The following is a 20,010-nucleotide window of genomic DNA, read 5'->3' as shown; positions in this document are numbered from 1 at the left end:
AAACTATGTTTCATTCCTAAAGTGCAGTAGGAAGTAATAATTAATAAGTCAAATTAATTAAAAGAATATAATAAGAAAAGAAATTGAATTATACAGATTGTCCTCAACTTACAATAATTGAGCCCAAAATTTCTGTTGCTAAGTAAGACAGTTGTTGAATGAACTTTGCCCCATTTTATGACCTTTCTTGTCACATTTGTTAGTGAATCAATGCAGTTGTTAAGTTAGTAACACAGTTGTTAAGTGAATCTGGCTTCCCCATTGACTTTGCTTGTTTGAAGGTGATAGAAGCTTATCATATTATCCTTGTACACTGCAAACATTATAAATATGAGTTTATTACTGAGGATCATAAGTGTGATAAATGGTCATAAGTCACTTTTTTCAGTGCCATTATAACTTCAAACAGTCACTAAATGGACTGTTGTAAGTTGAGGACTACCTGTATGTATTTTATACCAATGCTGTTCTTCATATCTCTCCACATCTTTGTTCTTATTAACTAACCTTATTTCTATAATATCTGTGAACTTCTCTGTACATTGTCTTTCTTTTTAGTCTTCCCATTTATTTAACCAATTCATTTTAATTTTTTTGCTTTGCAGTGTATATAATTTGACTATATGCCCAAATCACTGTGAAGTATTTACTTCTAGTAATTTTCATTTCATATTCAGTGCATTGTTCAATATTCATTAATTCTTACCTTATCCCGCTTTGTTCATCACACATAGGTTTTAAATGCCTTGTATATTAATGAGCAGAAGAATGCTACAATAAAGAGTTATTTTCCATTTTTTGACAAGTATTTATTCTTGCAAGATAACAAATTACTATCCATTACTTTTCTACTAGCTGATCTGAACAATTTTCCATCAGTTATCCCATTTTTAGTGAACTTTCTGCTAAGGTACCCAAATCTATCTACTTACTCCAGTTTTACCTTTATAACTTGCATTTGTTTCTCCATTTTCCCAGTAAAACACAATTACTTTGGTCTTTGGATTTGGAAATTAATCTATCATACTCCTCATTGTATCATTATTATTTATTATTTATTAAAATTCACTTATTAAAAAAATTCCCAATACCTGAAGGTCTCTGGGTAATATAAAGTAAAACACACATACACAAAATAAGCTGAATGTATATATTATTAAAAATCTTGTTCCTGTAATCTTTAATTTGGTGAAACAGTTCATCACAGGATAACAATTTTTGAGCCAAGGTACCTCAACTAGGCTAACTTACTTAATGTATCCAAAATCTATCAGACCTATTAAAATTGAAATTCGGCTAATTTTCTAAAACATTTTATGAAGTAAATGTTATTATAAACAGTTTATGAAATAATACAAAATGTCATAAAATATTTCCTGTGCTTACATTTGACTGCACTATATAGTTCAACATGGATGATTTTTAAGGCAGATACATCTCTGAATGTATTCCATCATTTACAGTGAAGGCAATACACTAGAGGTTGTCATTGTTGAAGACATTGAACTATGGTATGGTAAGGAAATATCTCTAAAAGTAGAGGTCTAACAGTCACAGGTTATCTTCAAACGAAGTATAAAAATAAAAATATTATATAAACCAGGAATAGCACTAGTCTAATGAAACTAATGAAAAGTTACAATTATGTTAATTTTAAAGTTAACTATAATGTGTTTTTATTTGTATCTAACCATTTTTCTATTAAGTTTACATGAATTTTTTAAAATTATTTTTATGTGAGGTTAACCATTAAATACTATTTATACAATATTTAAATAGTCACCTCTTTCATGGAATGAGATGAGTGTATCAGGAACTATAATCTGGCAGCAACAACATTTTTTATTATTTAGCATTTAATCCAGTTTTGAGGCCTATTCCTTGATAGATTTGGGTAGTTTCCAAACAAATTAACATGTAATTGTGATCTCTCATTTGGATTACTAAATGTCTCTACAGGGTGCTGCCGGTGAAGAAAGATTCATCTGGTTCAAAATGTGGCAGTCTTGATAGTTAATGGTGCCAGTTATTCAGCATGTGTGACACTACTGCTGTATTGACTGCCAGTTTGTTTCTAGTGTAATTCAAGATGATAGTAGTTTTATGTTCAGGGTTTGGGGCCAGTTCACCTATGGGATCATCTCTTTCCAGTTGTTTCTGTCTTTTTTAACCAATCAGAAGAAAGGTACATTGTTCCTCCCTCACTTCCTTGTACACCCTCTCCAAACCTTCCTGCACTTACTGGTATCTCACACATCCCTTTCATCTTCTCCCACCTGTCAGCATCTACTTACTGTGCTGCCCCACTCTTCCACATGTCAGTGTTGGTTTAGAGAGAGTTTTATTTTCCCCAGCAGTTATGTTTCCAGTTTCAGCTCATTCACAGTTGCTAGATTAGAACAGCAATTTGACTCCAGACCAAGTAGATAACAAAGAAATGAACATATGTCAAACTCAAAACAGTCTCGGAAATATAGGTTTTGCCTTGGTAGTTTCAAAAGAGAAACCAAAATTCAGTCTGAGATTTGGAGCTTCCCATTGGGTTTGTAAGCTACTCCAGTGGTCAGAGTTTCAGGGTTTACAAGTAGAAGTCACAGGAACAGGACAGGAATTCAGAGGATTGTTTCCAAAGGAAGTCAGCCATGAACAAGCCCCAGACTAAACTTTTAGGCAATGGCCAATTAGTCCATCAAATAGATAAGCAGCTGTTCAAACAGGGTCCAAAAAACGAACACAGATTCTCCCGGCAACTAAAACTAAATCCACTGCAGTGTCTCACAAACAAACATCTGGCCACGACCCACACCTGTTGCTTCTAGCAATGCCTCGCTCTGCCTGCCATGCTAAATAACTCCCAGTGCAGCCCATGAAGAGGGATGGGGCCTTTTCCCTAGCAATCTGGTAAACCTTCCTCCCTGCCAGTAGTGGGTTCGTACCAGTTTGGACCGGTTCGGCCAAACCAGTAATAACTTGATGGCCTGGGTCACTGGAACCAGCAGCGACCCAGGCCTGCCATGCCCCTGAATCGGTTGTCCTGGTGGCATCATAGCAACCCTCTTGCTTTTGCTTCTGCGCATGCACAGAGCAATTTTAGTTGTACTGAGCATGCACGCACAGCACACATCAAGCAAACAGGCAGTAGAATCTGCCAGAACCCATCGCTGCTCCCTAACCTGGTATTCTGGCATTCAGTGTTGTAGGAAGCTCCTCATCCTCTTTCTCACTGGTCTGCAAGTTCTCCCCAGCCAACTGTTCAGCTGGCAGTTCAGGCTCAATAATTTCTGACATGCCAAGAACAATCTCATTTTCTCTCAGGGCTTCTGGGAAAGAGGTAAAGGAGGCGTCATCTACAGGAGATATCACACACCTGCCTGCCAGCCTGCTTACAAGCTTTCTGGAATTTGCAAGTGAGATTGCTGTCACTAAATGATTGGTTGTCCTTTATGACCATATCATTGGTGGGTTTCAATTTTTTTTAGAACCTCTTCTGTAGGTGTGGCTTGCTTTGTGGGAGTGGCTTGCCATCCATGTGACCTAATGGGAGTGGCTTGCCAGCCATGTGACTGGGTGGGCATGGCCAACTTGTAAACTGTGGTGAAACTCACTTAACAATGCTCTTGCTTAGCCACCAAAATATTGGCTCAGAAACTCTGGCATTTGAAGCATGCAAGTCTTAAAGCTGTCAAGTTACAAGACCCTTGCACCCCATACCCTTTAGAAAAAAAAAACACCAGGGGTGTTCAAACCTGGCAGCTTTAAGACTTTTGGAGTTCAACTCCCAGAATTCCTCCTCTCGCTCTTCATCTTGATGATGTGCGGATGGGCGGGGGGAGGGAGCTGGAACCGGTTCTAAACGGCACTGTAGATTTGTGGGACCTCTTCTATAAAAGAGGTTAGAACCGGCAGGAACCCATCCTTGGACCATATTACCCAGCAGTGGAAATTCTCATCTCAATTGCTATGAAATCAAGGACTACTTGTATACCTTTGGAGCTAGTGTGTAATGAAACCTGTGAAGATGTTGATTGCAAACATAAATGTTTAAGTTACAAAATAGTACAAGCAATTTAGCAAAATGTTTACACACACATAGTCACAGTTGTTCACAAATACAAATTAATTAGTTTAGAAAGGGATATTCAAATTTTGCTTTCAATTTTATAGTAAGGCAGATTTTGGAAATAAAATAATAACAAGTAGTATGTTGTAAGTTGAAGTAGCTCTTATCATCATTTGATTACTAATAATACAATAAAAGTAATACTAAGTATATACAATTTGATTGCCCATTTCTTTATAATTTGGCTATATACCTTTTTGTGTTCAGTCATCTTATTTAAGATGATTAAAGCTTCTAAATAGTAACAATGCCCAGCAAAGTTCATTCTTTTTCTAAAAAAAGATTCTCCATTATGCTAATTCTCCATTATACCTTTATAGTGCTATAGCAAACTGTTCATGGAGTTTATACTATTACTGACAATTATAAGAGATTATGAAAGTTGTTCAGAATCTGTGGAATATGCCAATAAATTGTCACAGTGTTAGATTATTTATTGCCTGTATATTTTATATTATTTGCAAGTATGCACTACCTGCAATATTTAAACTGTGTTTTAGAAACAATATTAACAAAATTTTGTTTTAAAAATTAATTCCAGGTTGCTTTCTCTTTGAGATCTGCATAGACTATAGATTCTTCCTTTAGGCTTTTAAATCTATAGCAGTTGATCAATTGTTGAAGACAATATGAAACTCATTTCATATAATCTAGTTTCTGAAAATAGCTATTACTCAATAATAACTATTGTTATAACTACATTATCAAATTGGTATCTAGTTGGCCATTTAAACCCTGTTTGGTCCATCTAGTTGCCCTCCAGAAAAGTAGATTTCACTTACCAAAATCTCCTTAATAACATGTCTCTTGCTGATAATTCTGCAAGTTGATATCCACATTTCTGGTGGGTATTCATTCAGAAAACCTAATGTATGCATAACTTAATATTTAAATGGAGATGTCTTAAACTAATTCTTTATTTTGGTCTTTCAACTATATTAGCCATGTTTTGTACTTCTTAGTAAAAAGTTATGTTATGTCAAGAAATCAATTACATACTTCTATGCCTTTTTTTGTAAAGGTTTTCCATGATGTTGCTTATAAAGCCAAAGACAGAAATGATCTATTATCTGGAATTGATGAATTTTTAGATCAAGTGACTGTTCTTCCTCCAGGCGAATGGGATCCTTCAATAAGAATTGAACCACCCAAGAATGTTCCTTCTCAGGTAGGTTCCTCTGCAAATGTAGAGTCTTTTAAAATGCATTATGGTGTGATAAGTGTGATCAAGATTGCATCACAAATGGCTTCGGGGGGAGGAGCCTGCCGCCGTCGGGAGCTCAATGAAGCTCCTGTCAGGATTCTGGTTCGTATATCTTATAAGATCTATAGATATCTCCCCTTTCTGGCAGAAAGGGGCAGGGAGAAGGTCAGTCGTTAGGATCTCTTTGTAATTCATAGCCTTTTTTTGCTGTGAATGGAGAAGAGGTTCAACATTAGCTGAGCCTTTACTCCGGCCAGTTTTCCGCGCTGCCTTTTTTTGCAGCCCTAGGCAGATTGCCCCCCCCCCCAGGACAAAGCTAAGCTATTTAAAAGTCAATCCGGGCGGGGACCATTCCTGAGGAATTTCTTCTATTACTATCTAAAATACCAGCTTCAATTTCGCAAAAGGCTCCCTTTCTTTTTTAGCTGCGTCACAAGATGGCGATCTCGTAGCTTTTGTGTTTGATGTGACGTACTTAGTCAGCCCTACCCTCCTGAAGGCTTCTCCGTACTAATTGCTAAAAGATTAACTGAGGGGAGCAGAGACTTTGATTTTTGGCTCGCTTGATTGCTTGTCTTTTATTTTTACTCTGGAATGGCTCCCAAATCTAAACAGAAGCGCTTCCTTAATAACATATCTCCAAAAACTGCTATGAAGCCGCTACCCTTGCCTCCTACACCCTCCACGGGAGATTTGTTAACACAAGAATTTCTTCTCAAAACGCTTAATGATTTCAGACAGGAAATTAATCAACTGATATCGGATTTATATGATCAATTTGATGCTAAAATTGCTCAGGCAAAGAAGGATATGATCGGAGTAATGACAGTCATGACAGATTATATTGCTGAAACGGAGGACAAATTGGAACTTTTGGAAGAAACTAATCTTAATTTGATATCCAAAATTCAAACGTTACAACAGGAAATTGAAAATGCTCAAAAACAACTTGTCATGATAAATTATAATAAGACTGCCTTTGCCATAAGAGTTAGAGGATTGCGTGAAAACCAACAGGAGAATTTGAAACAGATCTTCTTTGAGGCTTTCAGCCGCTTGGTGGGAAGTCCGGGATTTAACTTTGATTGGCAGATTCAAAGAATTTACCGCCAGAATTCGTGGGTAGCAAAACAGCGACAGCTTCCGAGGGACATAATTATATACTTTACCACAAGGGAATCCAGAAATGAGATAATACAGAGGCTTTACAGCAAGAGGTTGAGAATTGATGGACAGGACTTGATTGTTTTTAAAGAGTTACCATCTCAAATATTAAGATCAAGGAGAGAGTACGCTTTCTTAACCGAAGAACTCAGAAATTCTCAGATTCCATACAAATGGGAAGTCCCAGCTGGTATTACAGTTACATTTGGCAACCAAAAACACCGCATTAATTCTCTCTGTGAAGCCCGAGAATTTTACTACGAGACCCTGAAGGCGGGACTTCCTGATTCATCCGGACCTGGGGAGAGACAAGGAGAAGGAGAAGACAAACAGCGAGACACGTGGCTACAAGGCGGAGGGTGTTGCTTTCCTCTTCCGGAAGGGCAGAAGACTAAAGAATAAAGACTTAGCGATGTTCTTAAAGCTTTATGATTTCCGTCTGGGATAAAATGGAAAAGTTGTATATCGATGATGAGACATGGAGACTGAAAGAAGCGTTGCTGATTGTGGACACATATTGTATATAAGATTTGTCTGAACTCTAACTCAAATTGCGCATGAATTATTTTCCTAGGCGAGGAGAGCGGAGATTGCGATCTTTTTGAGTTGTGGTCTGGGACGAACGGAGTTGGGAGGCGCGTGGGAGAGGGAAGGGTAGCGAAAGCTTAATTAGACTACCTGGGGCTAGAATGCAAGCTGATGTTTGTTTGAGTTGCTATTTCAATATAAGGTCAAGAAAGATTGGTCGGAGAGTCTTCAGGAAAGTGGAGTAAATATGGGAGGAGCAATGGATGCGGATAAAATATATATGTGGATATGGATAAAGGCAGGGTGGAAGGTAAAAAAATTTACATGTGGAGGTGGGTAAGGATAGAAAGGGAGGTGTTGGAAATGAAAAATGAAAGAAGTACTTGAGTTAATGGTTTTATAGAAAGGTTTGGATATTCGGATAAAAAAGAGATAAATTAAAGGTCTGAATAGATAGACAAAGCAATGAGACTTTTAGTTGGGGAATCCTAATTGATCAACTTACCTGGCTCTAATACAGTTTGAAACCCTGCAAGTAGTAAAATAACCGAAATTTGGAATGAGCTACATTGTTTAAGATTTACAGATAATGGGAAGCTGTGTTAACGTAGTGGGTTTATTGACCCTTCTTGTTTCTCCTTTCTTTTTGTGTGTGTGTGTGTGTGTTTTTTATTTTGTATTTTTTACTATTCTCTTTTTTTTTCCTTTGGCTTTACTTTTATTTTATTTTTTTAATTTTAAAGTTAGCTGGCCTTATTATACTCAAATGCTTGTTAAAGAATTATGCCGGGTATGGGACCTGCGAAGCCGTAAGGGGGTTAGGGAGGGGGGATTATAGGGGGGAGAGGGGAGGGTGGAATTACAGTTTCAATTCTTAGAACAATAAGAATTCACTTGTATACTGCGGCTTTTTTCTTTTTTTCTTTTTCTCTTTTAAAACAAACTGAAATGTATGGATACACCAAAGCGAGGAGAAGAGGGAAAGAGGAGGGAGAAGTAAAGAGGGAGTGAGAGGGAATGTAAGGAGGGTGAGATGGAGGGAGGGGGAGATGTCTGAGGGGGAAGGGAAGTAGAAGAGGGGAATGCTGGAGGGGTGAAATGAAAGTTGGAGGGGGAGAAGAGAGGGTGTATGGGGAAATGAAGTGTCATGTTGGGTTTTTTTTTTCTCTTTTTTTTTTTACGCACAGTATATAAGTGATTGTATAAAATGAAAATGAAAATGAAATAAATAAAATGTATTCAAAAAAAAAAAAAAGATTGCATCACAAACCTGAAAAATAAATTTGCAATGAATTGTTTTATTTTATAAAATGATTCAAAAGCAAAAAAAGGAAAAGGAAATAAATTATTTTACAGCTTTTAGATAATTTATTGAACAGGAATGGCTATCATATACAATATGTGACATATCTACCGTATGATATAAACTTCACTGTACCTAACATAGATAAATAGTTTACTTACAATTGATTTAAACAAGTTATTATTAATACAGTATTGTGTTAATTATTGGAAATTATTTCCGAGTTGATTAGCTTTTATATAGTTAGCCTGGAATATTAATGTAGATGTGAAGAAGTTGGCTTGAAATTATGCTTGTTATTGAAGTATGACTTTATGAGTTGAGTATAGTGCAGTAGCTAAAATGTTAGACTAGAAATGGAGATACCCAGGTTCTAGTTTTTCTTGGGTCATTCACTGTGGGCTAGTTATTTCTTCTGATCATTAATTATTGTTAGATGCTGGACAAAACCTCTCTTCATAGCACACATTGATAGCTTTGCTATATGAACGAGGTAAAAAATAATGTAAAACAAGCAGACCATGCTACAAGGGACAAATACTAAGAATAATAACTTTATCATGACGTAAAGGCAAAAATCATTTAACAGATTAATATTAATATAGGAGAAGAGGAAGATTCCTAAATTTCCAAATGGAGCTGCTTCTCCTGGAGAACCCCTTAAGGAAGAAGCTCATCATGCTGGACCTGAACTACAAAGAACTGGAAGGTGTGTACAATTTACTTCTGTTATAATAACATCAGTGTGAAAATCTAAATTATTGCTGCTTTAAAAATTTATAAAATGTCATGGATTAAAATTTCTACATAAATATGTTTGATTCATGGCTAATGGTCTATTTTAGTCTCTTAATATGGTAGAAATATTCTTTAGCAGATTCTAGGGACTATATAAAGTTTTAATACAACATCTAAAACTACATTATGAAGATAAAAATAGTTTGAAGACAAAAATTGCCTGTGTGAAACTAGATATTCAGATTATAGAGATTTCTCACATGTGAAAATTATACAGATATTCTATATGTCCCAATCTTAGCAATTACAACAGAAAAAATTGTTTAAGAAGGATAATATCTTTGTTAAGTTGAATTCTGCAGAAATGTCTTCATATGGAAAATCCTTGTGAAGATATGGTTGCCTAAAATTTAAAGATGAGCTACATTTTATTTAAATAATATTATTAAAGGAAAAATAACCCTGACAAATGGAAGATTTTAAATTTCAATTTCTTTCAAATGTTGTTCATCTCCCTTAGTATGAATACCTGTTTTGCTTTGTTTTCCTCCTCAATTGTAAGCAAAAAATAATCAGCATTGTAACTCAGCTATTTTTAAAAATATTTCTTTCAAAATAATACTTTTTAATCACATTATTTTTCCAATATCTTATAAACAATGAAATAATGCTTTCAAAGACTTGCAGCTAGCTTCCTATTTCTTTAAAATATGTAGATAATATTAAATATTACAATTGTATGTAAGTCTATTTTAAAATTACTCAAGGCATATATTACTATTCACCACAACAACGTACATGCACAAAACTTGATACTGAATGCAGAAGCTCATGCCCTGAAAATGTTTTCATTTAAGAAAACCCCAGAGACTAACAATGGATACTTTACCATTAAAATGAGTAAATCAGAAGATCAGTTCACTCAGCTGAAAATGTATAGATGAAATTGGAATGTTTGCAACTGTATTGTCAATAAGTTTGGAAAATAAGGCTAATTTATGCTAAAAATCTGCACTGTCAGTCTTGTGTGTCCCATAGTTTTAAACATTCTGGAGTCCTATAGAGTACAGTTTGATGAGTTTCATCTCACCTATTTAGGCTTTTTGGTGGTTTGATACTTGACATCAAAAGGAAAACATCTTTTTTCTTGAGTGACTTCAAGGATGCATTAAGTCTGCAGTGTCTGGCCTCGATTCTTTTCCTATACTGTGCCTGTATGTCTCCTGTAATCACTTTTGGAGGGCTCCTTGGAGAAGCTACAGAAGGCAGAATAGTGAGTACAAAGAATGGTAGTAGCCAGGATTTTAGCTTTTCAGAGGCAAGTGACTGTGTTCATTTGTCTCCTTTATTTCTACTTTTATTTGAAGACCTTTATCAACCTCCTTTTGACTAGCCCTGCCCAATAATACATGTTTCTCAAATATGTGGAAAAAATGGAGAACAGGAGGAGATGTACAGTTAAGGTAAAAATTATCCTGCCTTGATGAATCTGTTTCATGGTCCGAGAAACAACTTCCATTGTGTTTTTAAAAGGCCTTAACCTAGTAATGGAAAAATATTTGTTACATCTTCATAATATATTCAAGATTGCTAATTCAGAGATCTTGTTTGTTTTGAAAAAATATGTTTTTAAAATGTTTTGTAAATAAAATTCAGCATTCTGCACTAAACTAAATGTCATGCACACATGCATGTAACAAAATTCAAAGTAATTTTTTTGTTAGAGAAAAGCTGTTTCAAAAAGTGATATGCCAACAAAATAATTTTTTATCTTTATATTAATTTCTCTATCATATTTCATTTGGTGTGAAAACCATTTATTACTACCTTTCCTTCCCCATCTACCCAAGTCCAGGCTTGAATGTTCCTGGGGATATAGCAGTAGAGAAAGGAAGGCAGAAAAATGGTAAAATGTATTTTCTTACTGGTCCTCCAAACAGAAAAATTCTCTTAAATCTGCTTTTCTCTACAACAATATTTGGATTTGAATGCATGTTATGCAACACCTAGTTTGGTTTTAAAATATTTGTTTTCTATTGCCAGAGGAAAAATATATTTCTAAGGATAACTTGAATGTGAACTCTTAAGAAGTTTGGTCAACTATATTTTCATGATAAGATTAAGTGCATCAGCCATAACAACAGTTGGTTTATCCTACCTTTCAAATTCATGACTTACTTAATTAATCAAATATATACATTAATAGAATTACTGAATATAAGTTACTTGTGCTCATCATTTTAGTTTGTAACTGGCACTTATAAAACTACTTTTTGAAGGTGTTATGGCATATAATATCCTAGTGCAAATGTATTCTTCCATGCACAGGGTGGAAAACCTATGACTTGTGAATCATATACTCTCCTGAATCAAATTTTTGTCATCTCTAGAACATTCTCACTTTGTTTGATGAAATTTGGCAGCCATACAACGCAGTTTTTGCCTATAGAACTTTTCACATTTGGAGACCAAAATTAATTACCTTCCATATCAACCTCCATATGGTTCAATCAACACATTTGCTTAATGGATACACCCCAAATTAGCAAAGAGGGTATAACATTTGTCTCACTTCATTACATTATTTCCACCACCATCCCAGTTTTTGAAATGGATAACTTTTATAAATAAAAAGCATACTCCCCTTCTACAAAATGGATACCTGTCCCATTTTGGACTACGTGCTTGTAGTCCTTAAACCTATTTACATATATATTGAAAAGTTAACTTTACTGACTAGGACAATATCAGTACTTTGAATTTTACTAAATTTGTTCTCTATCTGGACATCTTGAAAAACACACACACACACACACAAAAAAAATCTTTCCTTAGAGCTAGTTTTCTATACTACAATATGACTTGATAATATGATGTCCAATGTCTATGATGACCATACAGCTTACTACCCATAGCTAAAAAGATGCTATTTAGCACTATTTTTGTGCTAAAATAGTAGTTTTAACTGTATGTCATGAAACTGCTGATTTTTAAAATGTCCATTTTTAATGTCCATTGAAAAATACCTGATAATTTATTTTCTAGTTGTCTGGAGTTGTTTGCTACCTTCACGGGCTTGATGTGCATGAGTACATTAGTTCTTACATGTTTGTGTTTAAACAAATAACTTAATCTTAATAATAACCATAATAACCTAAGATTAATAATAATCTTAATAACCTAGGACACAGGTTTTGAGTACTGGTACATGTGATTTTTTTTCATACCTCCAGAATTGTCATTTCCACAGTATATTTGCTGTGAATAGCTTAGGTTAATGCATTGATCAGCTCAGACTTAATTGTGTGTATCTTTGAAGTATGATTGTATATGCTAAGGGCTGGTTGTGCCCCAGTTTAACTCTAAACCCACTGACCTTTATGTTTCTGTGATGATTGATTATTTTAGTGTACACAGTATCAACTTATATTTGCCCAGAAAATGTTTTTTGTTGATCTTAAATACTATGCAGTGAATTCAAAGTAATTAAATTTGAGGTTGTTTGGATATTTTAAATTTACTTTTGGTATTTTAAAGTACATAAAATATAATTTTAAGTACTCCCATTCCCTTTTATAGAAAATAAAAGGGGACATAGTTGCTGGGCATTTATGGACACTGTAACTGAGCAAATGCATTACTGAACAGGATGATAACTACTTGATCTATTTATAATTTCTATTGTCTGTTTATTTCTTTTCAATAATAGTATCCTCATTGCTCCGTTGCATTCAGTAAATTTTTGAGTTCTATGAATTGTTTGCTTTAATACAAGCTTCATGCACAGCTTGGCTAAAGGTTTGTTTCAAACATGCTTTCTTTATACAGGAAAAGTTATCCTTGTTTTCCTACTTTAATTAGATTTGGTATGTTACAAGTATTCTTGTGATTAATATGCCAAAACAATTAATCTTTCTTTAGGTTTTTGTATAAATTTATACTTTAATTGGACTATTTCATACTGAATACTTAATTACTTATCTACAATGTAAAATAAAATGTATTAGCTAATAATATTTGTAACATTCTAACAGTTGATGCTGTTAACTAATATATGAAAATACACATTATTAAATGCTTAGTTTTATCTTCAGTGAATCACAGGATTCTTTTTCCCTCCCTCCAGAGTGCAATAGAGTCTTTATTTGGAGCATCATTAACTGGAGTTGCCTATTCACTTTTTTCTGGGCAACCTTTGACAATATTGGGCAGCACTGGACCAGTACTAATATTTGAAAAAATATTGTTTAAATTTTGCAAGTAAGTACATTTTTCATTCTCAAAAATTCAATGTTCTATTAGCTATTAGTTTTTTTGAGGCACACTGACGTATAGTAGTTTCAAACAGATCTAATATATTTGCATGATTTAATTTAGCAAGAAATAAAAAAATCAGGATTGCATTTAGAGTTCTCACAAAGGTCAAATAAGACTTAATTCTAGAACAAAGCTAGTTCATCATTTCAAATATTAATTTTTGATTCACCAGGAATTAAGTTACAAATTGTCTTCTTCATTTCAACTTATTAGCAAATTTTCAAGGTATTTATCCTGACACAATTTAAATAAATAAATAAATATGAAAAACAAATTACACAAAAGATCAATATTAAAAAAGTGCATCAAACGGCAAATGGAATATTGTTTTAAGACCAGGGACATATGTGGTAGGAGGAAATGCATCAGAAAAATTAGCATGGTATCCAAGACTGAAAAAAAAACACCTAAATTTTTATATATAATATGCAATACATGTTAAAAAGGAAATGATTTTTACCACACAGTTGCAGGGTTTTTGTTTGTTTGTTTTGCTTTCCCTATGTTTGCACTTAGAATCATAGAATCATAGCACCATAGGGCTGGAAGGAACCTTGGAGATTTTCTAGTCCAACCCTGTGCTCAAGGCAGGAGACCTTGCTATCCATGGTCAGGAAGGAGAGAAGGAAAAACATGAAACTGACATGCCAGACTGTCTCAGGACCCAGTTGATACCAAAGAATTTATAAAGAAGCTCTTAAAAGATGCCAGAAATTAAAGATGATATGCATTGAAAAAGTTCTAATTGCCATGCATCTTCAGAAGGCAATAATGCCTCAGACTAACTTCTGCAACAGATATGCTATTCCTGATTTTAAAGCTTTACAATTTAAAATTTTCAATCATTTTTTTTTCAGTTGTCGAAATGTCATTCAAAATTAAAAGATTAAAAACAAACAAACAAAATCAAAACAACTAGTTGGCCACTTTATTGAAACAAAATAAAAAACTGTATTTTGAAGTTTATTATTGATCTATAGCTGTATTTATTTGCTTGGGACGATTCAGTTCTCCTCAAAATCTGTTATATAGTATTGTGTGCATATATATATATCTTTATCACCTTAAGGGTTTAACAGAATGCATTGCAATAGTGAAAATCATTCTTATAAATCATATTCCTAATATATGATTCTATGTTGCCTTTTTCAACAGAGATTATGGACTTTCTTATCTTTCTTTACGAACCAGTATTGGTCTGTGGACATCATTTTTATGCATCCTGTTAGTAGCAACTGATGCAAGCAGCCTTGTGTGTTACATTACTCGATTTACTGAAGAGGCTTTTGCTGCTCTGATTTGCATAATATTTATATACGAAGCACTGGAAAAGCTCTTTCATTTGGGAGAAGTATATCCTTTCAATATGCACAATGACCTTGATAAGCTGACATTGTATTCGTACGTGTGATTTTTAAATAAAATTATGTTCTTTTACTGTTTTATTTGAACTTACCTAGAAATTTTGAGAACCAGATTAAGCCAATAGTTCATCTAAGAAAGTAATCAAATAGTTTAGATGCAGCAGAATTATTCTCTTGTTATATGATTTCTTTGATTACTTAATGTATCTCTTAATGTATGTTCTAATTGTTTGGATATTTCTCATTCCACTCCTTTTCTTTGCTTTTTGTCTTTACCTCTAATATTGAAAGAAGGACCATGAGTGTTTATTTTTAGAGTGAGTCATCAACTCTTTATTAAACCAATTTGTTTTGAAAATGCATTGCATTTTCTGTTTTAGGTTATTTCATTATTTCATAGCAAATGTTCTTCATTTCCATTATTCTATTTTCAAAATATGAGTTTAATATTAAAATATATAAATACAAAACACTGATTCAAATGATGAATTTTAAATTTGCTAGATGTGTATGTGCTGAACCTCCAAATCCCAGTAATGAAACTTTAGAGCTATGGATGAAAGCCAATACATCTCTGGATACCATACCATGGACCAACCTCACAGTTAAGGTGAATGGCTTGAAAAGTGATGTAAAATTTCATATTACAGTGCTAATCAAAAAGAAAATAACAAATTGCATTTGATATATGGCTTGGGGAACGTGTGCTACATGCAGCCTGTGCTAGACCTCCCAAGGCTTCCCCCCACCCACCATCAGCACTTACCTGGATTCCCTCTGCTAATCCATGATCAGAGAATGGATAGCAATGAGGGGACTGCAATCATAAAGTGATGAAGCCACATGACATCTTACAATTGCATCAGATATGACCAAAATTCCAGTCGCAATTGTGATGGTAAGGTGAGAGCCAACTGTATGAGCTATCAAGACAATGTCCACTGTTAAAAATCACATAGTCCCCCCCCCCCCATGACAATCTGTCTCCTTAGATCTTGATATTTATATGATTCCTACATGTGAATTCATGTACCTTGCTGTTGGTTGTCTTCTTCTCTTCTATGTTTCCCAGTTTTACAGCATTCTCTACAGAACCAGAACTTTGTATAATGTGTTTGAAGTAGGATAAGTTGAACTTATTTGTTCCTTGAGTGAAAATTCTGGGTTGATTTATTCAATAATAAATTGTTTTTGTTGCTGTCACAATATTTCCAAGATATTTTTCAACACCAATTTTTTTTTTAAAGTATTCTTTCTGTCCTACTTCATCAAAGTGCATCTTTTGCTTCCATAGACTGCCGTAGGGAATGCCACTGCTTGGACTGTTTTAGTCTTTGTAGGTACAGATATGTCACAACATTTAGTTATTCCTTCCAAGCCTTCATAGCTACTTTGCCAATTGCTAATCTATGATATATTTCTCAGCTGCTTCTTTCCTTATTGTCAGTTGTTGATCCTAAAAGACAGAAACTGTCTAACTCTTTGAAAATCATCAGTTCTAAGATTGGTTGTTTTACTTGTTGTTTACTTTAGTTTCTTGTTGTTTACTTTAATTTCTTTTTTCATATTTCATTTTAGCTTCATTTTTTTCAATTTGTCCCTTGACTATTATTACTAGAGTTTGCATATCTTTGTAAGTACGCTCCATGCAAAGATGGCAGCTTCAGAATAAATTTCCCAAAATCTTTCCTTGCTTTACCCCTTCCCTCCCCACAAACGTGCAAACAGATAAAAAAGTGGTAGTCTTCTTGATCTATCTATTCTCCCCATCCCATTTGGGTAGTGAAACTAAACTCTGCACGTCTATCCTTCTATCTTGATCACCTTTAACTATTTAATTTACTAAGTGTATTACATTAGGTGCTTCTGGAAATAGAGGTGACAACGTATGTAAGTTACTTACCTTGATAAGTGACTGGAAGCTGAAGACTAGAGGAAAAGAGCTTAAATAAGTGAGGAGGGAGTAAAGCAAGGGAAATATTTTAGGAAACTCGTCCAGAAGTTGCTGCCTTTCCATGCATGACACTGACTTCCTCAAAGCTAGTAAGAGCTAGGAGAGCTGTCTGTCTCCCGACTGCTAGCTGATCGGGATCAAAGCCTAGTCCACAAGCATGGTGTCCTTTGTAAAATGCCACTGGCATTTAAGTCTTCTCACTTAAGGACACTTATTACTTCTGGCCATAATGGGAGGTTCATTATAATCATAAATTGAGGGTTATCTGTATATGGTAGTTTTTTCATAGGGTGTTGAGATGTTTTGGAATTCCCATTATTCTAAACACAATTTGATATGATTAACACGGTGAAAGGTCTTTTTATGATCAATGTAGCAAATGACTACTTTTGGTATTGATTAACTTAGTTATCTGGTATGCATCAGCAATACTGTCTCATGTTCTTTGCCCTTTTTAAAACTCAGTGTGAACATCTGGCATCTCCCTTTTCATGTAGGCATCTAATCTGTCTTGAAACATCCTAAGCATTATTTTGCTAACATGGGAAATTAAGATGATTATATAATTTACAAACTTCATGTAAATTCTTCAATAAGCGTTCTCCAGATTTGTTGGTATAAGTTGGTTAAAATCTTTATTTATTCTTTATCAATTTCTGTAGTTTTTCCATCAGTTCCTATAGCTTTGCAACTTGTAATAACCAAAGTGCTGATCTAATTTAATCTTCTAGTACTAAAGGTAAGTAGGGAATATCTTATAAGTAAGGAATATTTTATAAGCTATCTTGAATGTTGATATTTGTAACAGAATTACAGTTAAGATAATTGGCTATTAACTATTGTTTAGAACGTCAATTCAATGTTGGAATTTCCACCTGAGCTAAGAAATATTTCCTACTATGTTTCCAATTTCAGTACCTTTGCAGATGTTGATTCTTGTTTCTTTCAACAGCTCTTTGTAACAATTTTTCAGGTTTTTACCTGAAAGTTTTGTCTTTCTTGGCTTTGGCTTCTTTTATCTTTTTAGTAGTTTTCATTGTTTGTTCTCACATCCAGTTTCTTCTTTTTCTTAATCTTTGGCAATCTCTTTTCACATTCAAAACTTCTTTAAGTTCATTTCAAATTTCTCTGGTGTTCCATCAATGAGGGTTAGGACTTCAAAGTGATCCCTGATGCTCTCCTTGAAATGGTGGGTATATGTTTAATATTATATCATGAAAACTGGTTGGTTTCTTCTTTAGGCTTACCTTGAAGTTTGCTCATGAACAGTTTATGATCTCTTCCACAGTCTGCATTGCCATATCTTTGATGCCATAATAGAGCTTTGTATAGGAGAAATATATCTCATCAAATTTCAGTGGTCTTCATATGGTGCTGGTCCATGTATAAAGGCAGCATTTTGGTTGTTGAAGTCCTGTTACCTATGAAGAAATTATTGGTGTGACAGAAATTGAAAAGTCAGTCTTTCACTTCATTTCAATTCCCTAAACTATACAACTCTTTAATATTTCTAACTTCTAGCCTTCAGTCTTGCTTGGTATATTTTGACATATTTATTAACTTGATCATGAAATCTCCTCTTCAGCATCAGTTTTTGGAACATAAAGTAGTATAGCTATCATTTAAGTGGTTGTCCACAAAGTCTAATTAATAATATTTGGTCACTGATTGCGTTGTAACCAAGTACTGTTCTTATTAAACCCTTCTTAGTATAGAAGAAATAGTATAATTTCTTCTTTGTTTTTAATATTCTGAGCAATAAACAATATGATTTCCTAACCGAAAGTGTCCAATCCCAGTTCATTTCATTTTGTTAATCCATAAAATGTCTATTTTCATACAAAGGGCAAATTATGCTAAACATGGGAAGAAATTTGTTTATTTATGGAGCTTTTAGGCTTTTCTAGTTAGAACTATAGTTCCCCCCCCCCCTAAATAAGACAGGATCTTATATTAATTTTTGCTCCAAAAGATGCATTAGGCTTATTTTCTGGCTAGGGTTTATTTTTGGGAAATATGCTCTTAAAATGTGTCTATCTGGCTGACATTATTAACTGGGGATTATTTTTGGAATAGGGCTTAAATTATGAACATCTGGAAAAATTATGCCAGAGCTTATTTTCTGGTTGGGTCTTATTTTCAGGGAAACACGGTAATTCTGAGTAGTTGGAGCTAATTATTAAATTTATTTGTATTTTTGCATATTAAAACATTAAACTGTTTTTTTAATTAACAAGTGAATGTTGGTTGGTCTATATTTAAGCAACTGTAAGATTTTTATTTCATGGGTGATGAAATTATAATACACACAAATTTAATTTCAGATGTGAATATTCTTAATGCAGCATTTGATTTATGTTTGTGTTTGTATTTACAGGAATGCAATAATCTTCATGGCATATTTGTTGGATCAGCTTGTGAACATCATGGTCCATATTTCCCAGATGTTCTTTTTTGGTCTGTTATATTATTCTTTACAACATTTTTCCTCTCCTCCTTTCTCAAGCAGTTTAAGACCAAACGTTATTTTCCCACTAAGGTAATTGTGATAGCTTTTATATCTTTACATACTTTTTACAGCAAGTATTTTGCCGAAGATAATTTGACTTGTAATGTTAAAGGCAAAGAATATATTATTTTAATATTTTCCAATATTCCTCCTGCATCCTTAGTCTTATTGATACACAAAGGATCTTGAAGCTGATTTGCATATCCAGACTATTGCAGCATGGCTACAGAACAAGTAGACATTTCTTTGCTGCTCTTTCATTCTTATTCCTGTGGCCACAGTATTCTACATTAAAGTTGTAATACAAGTGTTAATGAATATAACTAATAAAATATCAATAATATAATATTAATGATTAATATAATATGAATTATTACTATGTAATACAATACAAAAATTAACAAAATTTCCTAAGCACTATAGAAAAAATTGAATTCTGCTTTCGAAAGTCAGAGTTGGGAAAACAAGCTTTAGCATTGAATATCTCTCCTAATATCCCTCCAAACAGTTTAAAATGTATGTTTTAGACTGCTACCTGATTCAGTATCATTTTCTGCAATATTTATTGTGATATGAATGATATGGTACGATACATACAATTTGAAATAGCACAGCTTTTAGCTTAAACAAGTGCACAGTTAGCAACTCATGTTATATTATGAGATGATAAATTATTAGAGCTGAACTTGAACAATTGTAACAAAAGTTTTTTAAAGGCTAATACATATGAAATACATTGCTAGTATTTTTTAATTAACATTAAAGTGAAGCATTAAATTGATCATTGTTAACCTAATTAAAGTTTGAGA

At 33.8% G+C, this 20,010-nt stretch overlaps 1 protein-coding gene across 2 annotated transcripts in view; it reads left to right on the top strand.

Moving 5' to 3' along the window:
* SLC4A7 (solute carrier family 4 member 7) overlaps positions 1–20,010 on the top strand; it is a 153,200-nt gene that overhangs the window by 107,549 nt on the left and 25,641 nt on the right. For both annotated transcript variants that reach the window (XM_032237216.1, XM_032237215.1), the window contains 7 exons: positions 5,142–5,288; positions 8,925–9,028; positions 10,156–10,330; positions 13,184–13,317; positions 14,530–14,775; positions 15,243–15,348; positions 19,070–19,231. In XM_032237216.1, the coding sequence (XP_032093107.1) occupies positions 5,142–5,288; positions 8,925–9,028; positions 10,156–10,330; positions 13,184–13,317; positions 14,530–14,775; positions 15,243–15,348; positions 19,070–19,231 (1,074 nt within the window). The remainder of the gene's footprint in view (positions 1–5,141; positions 5,289–8,924; positions 9,029–10,155; positions 10,331–13,183; positions 13,318–14,529; positions 14,776–15,242; positions 15,349–19,069; positions 19,232–20,010) is intronic.

The sequence above is a fragment of the Thamnophis elegans genome, chromosome Z (genome assembly GCF_009769535.1).
Source record: "Thamnophis elegans isolate rThaEle1 chromosome Z, rThaEle1.pri, whole genome shotgun sequence".
Lineage (NCBI taxonomy): Eukaryota > Metazoa > Chordata > Lepidosauria > Squamata > Colubridae > Thamnophis > Thamnophis elegans.
The sequence above is the reverse complement of the archived record's forward strand: the minus strand, read 5'-3'. Positions and strand labels throughout refer to the sequence as shown.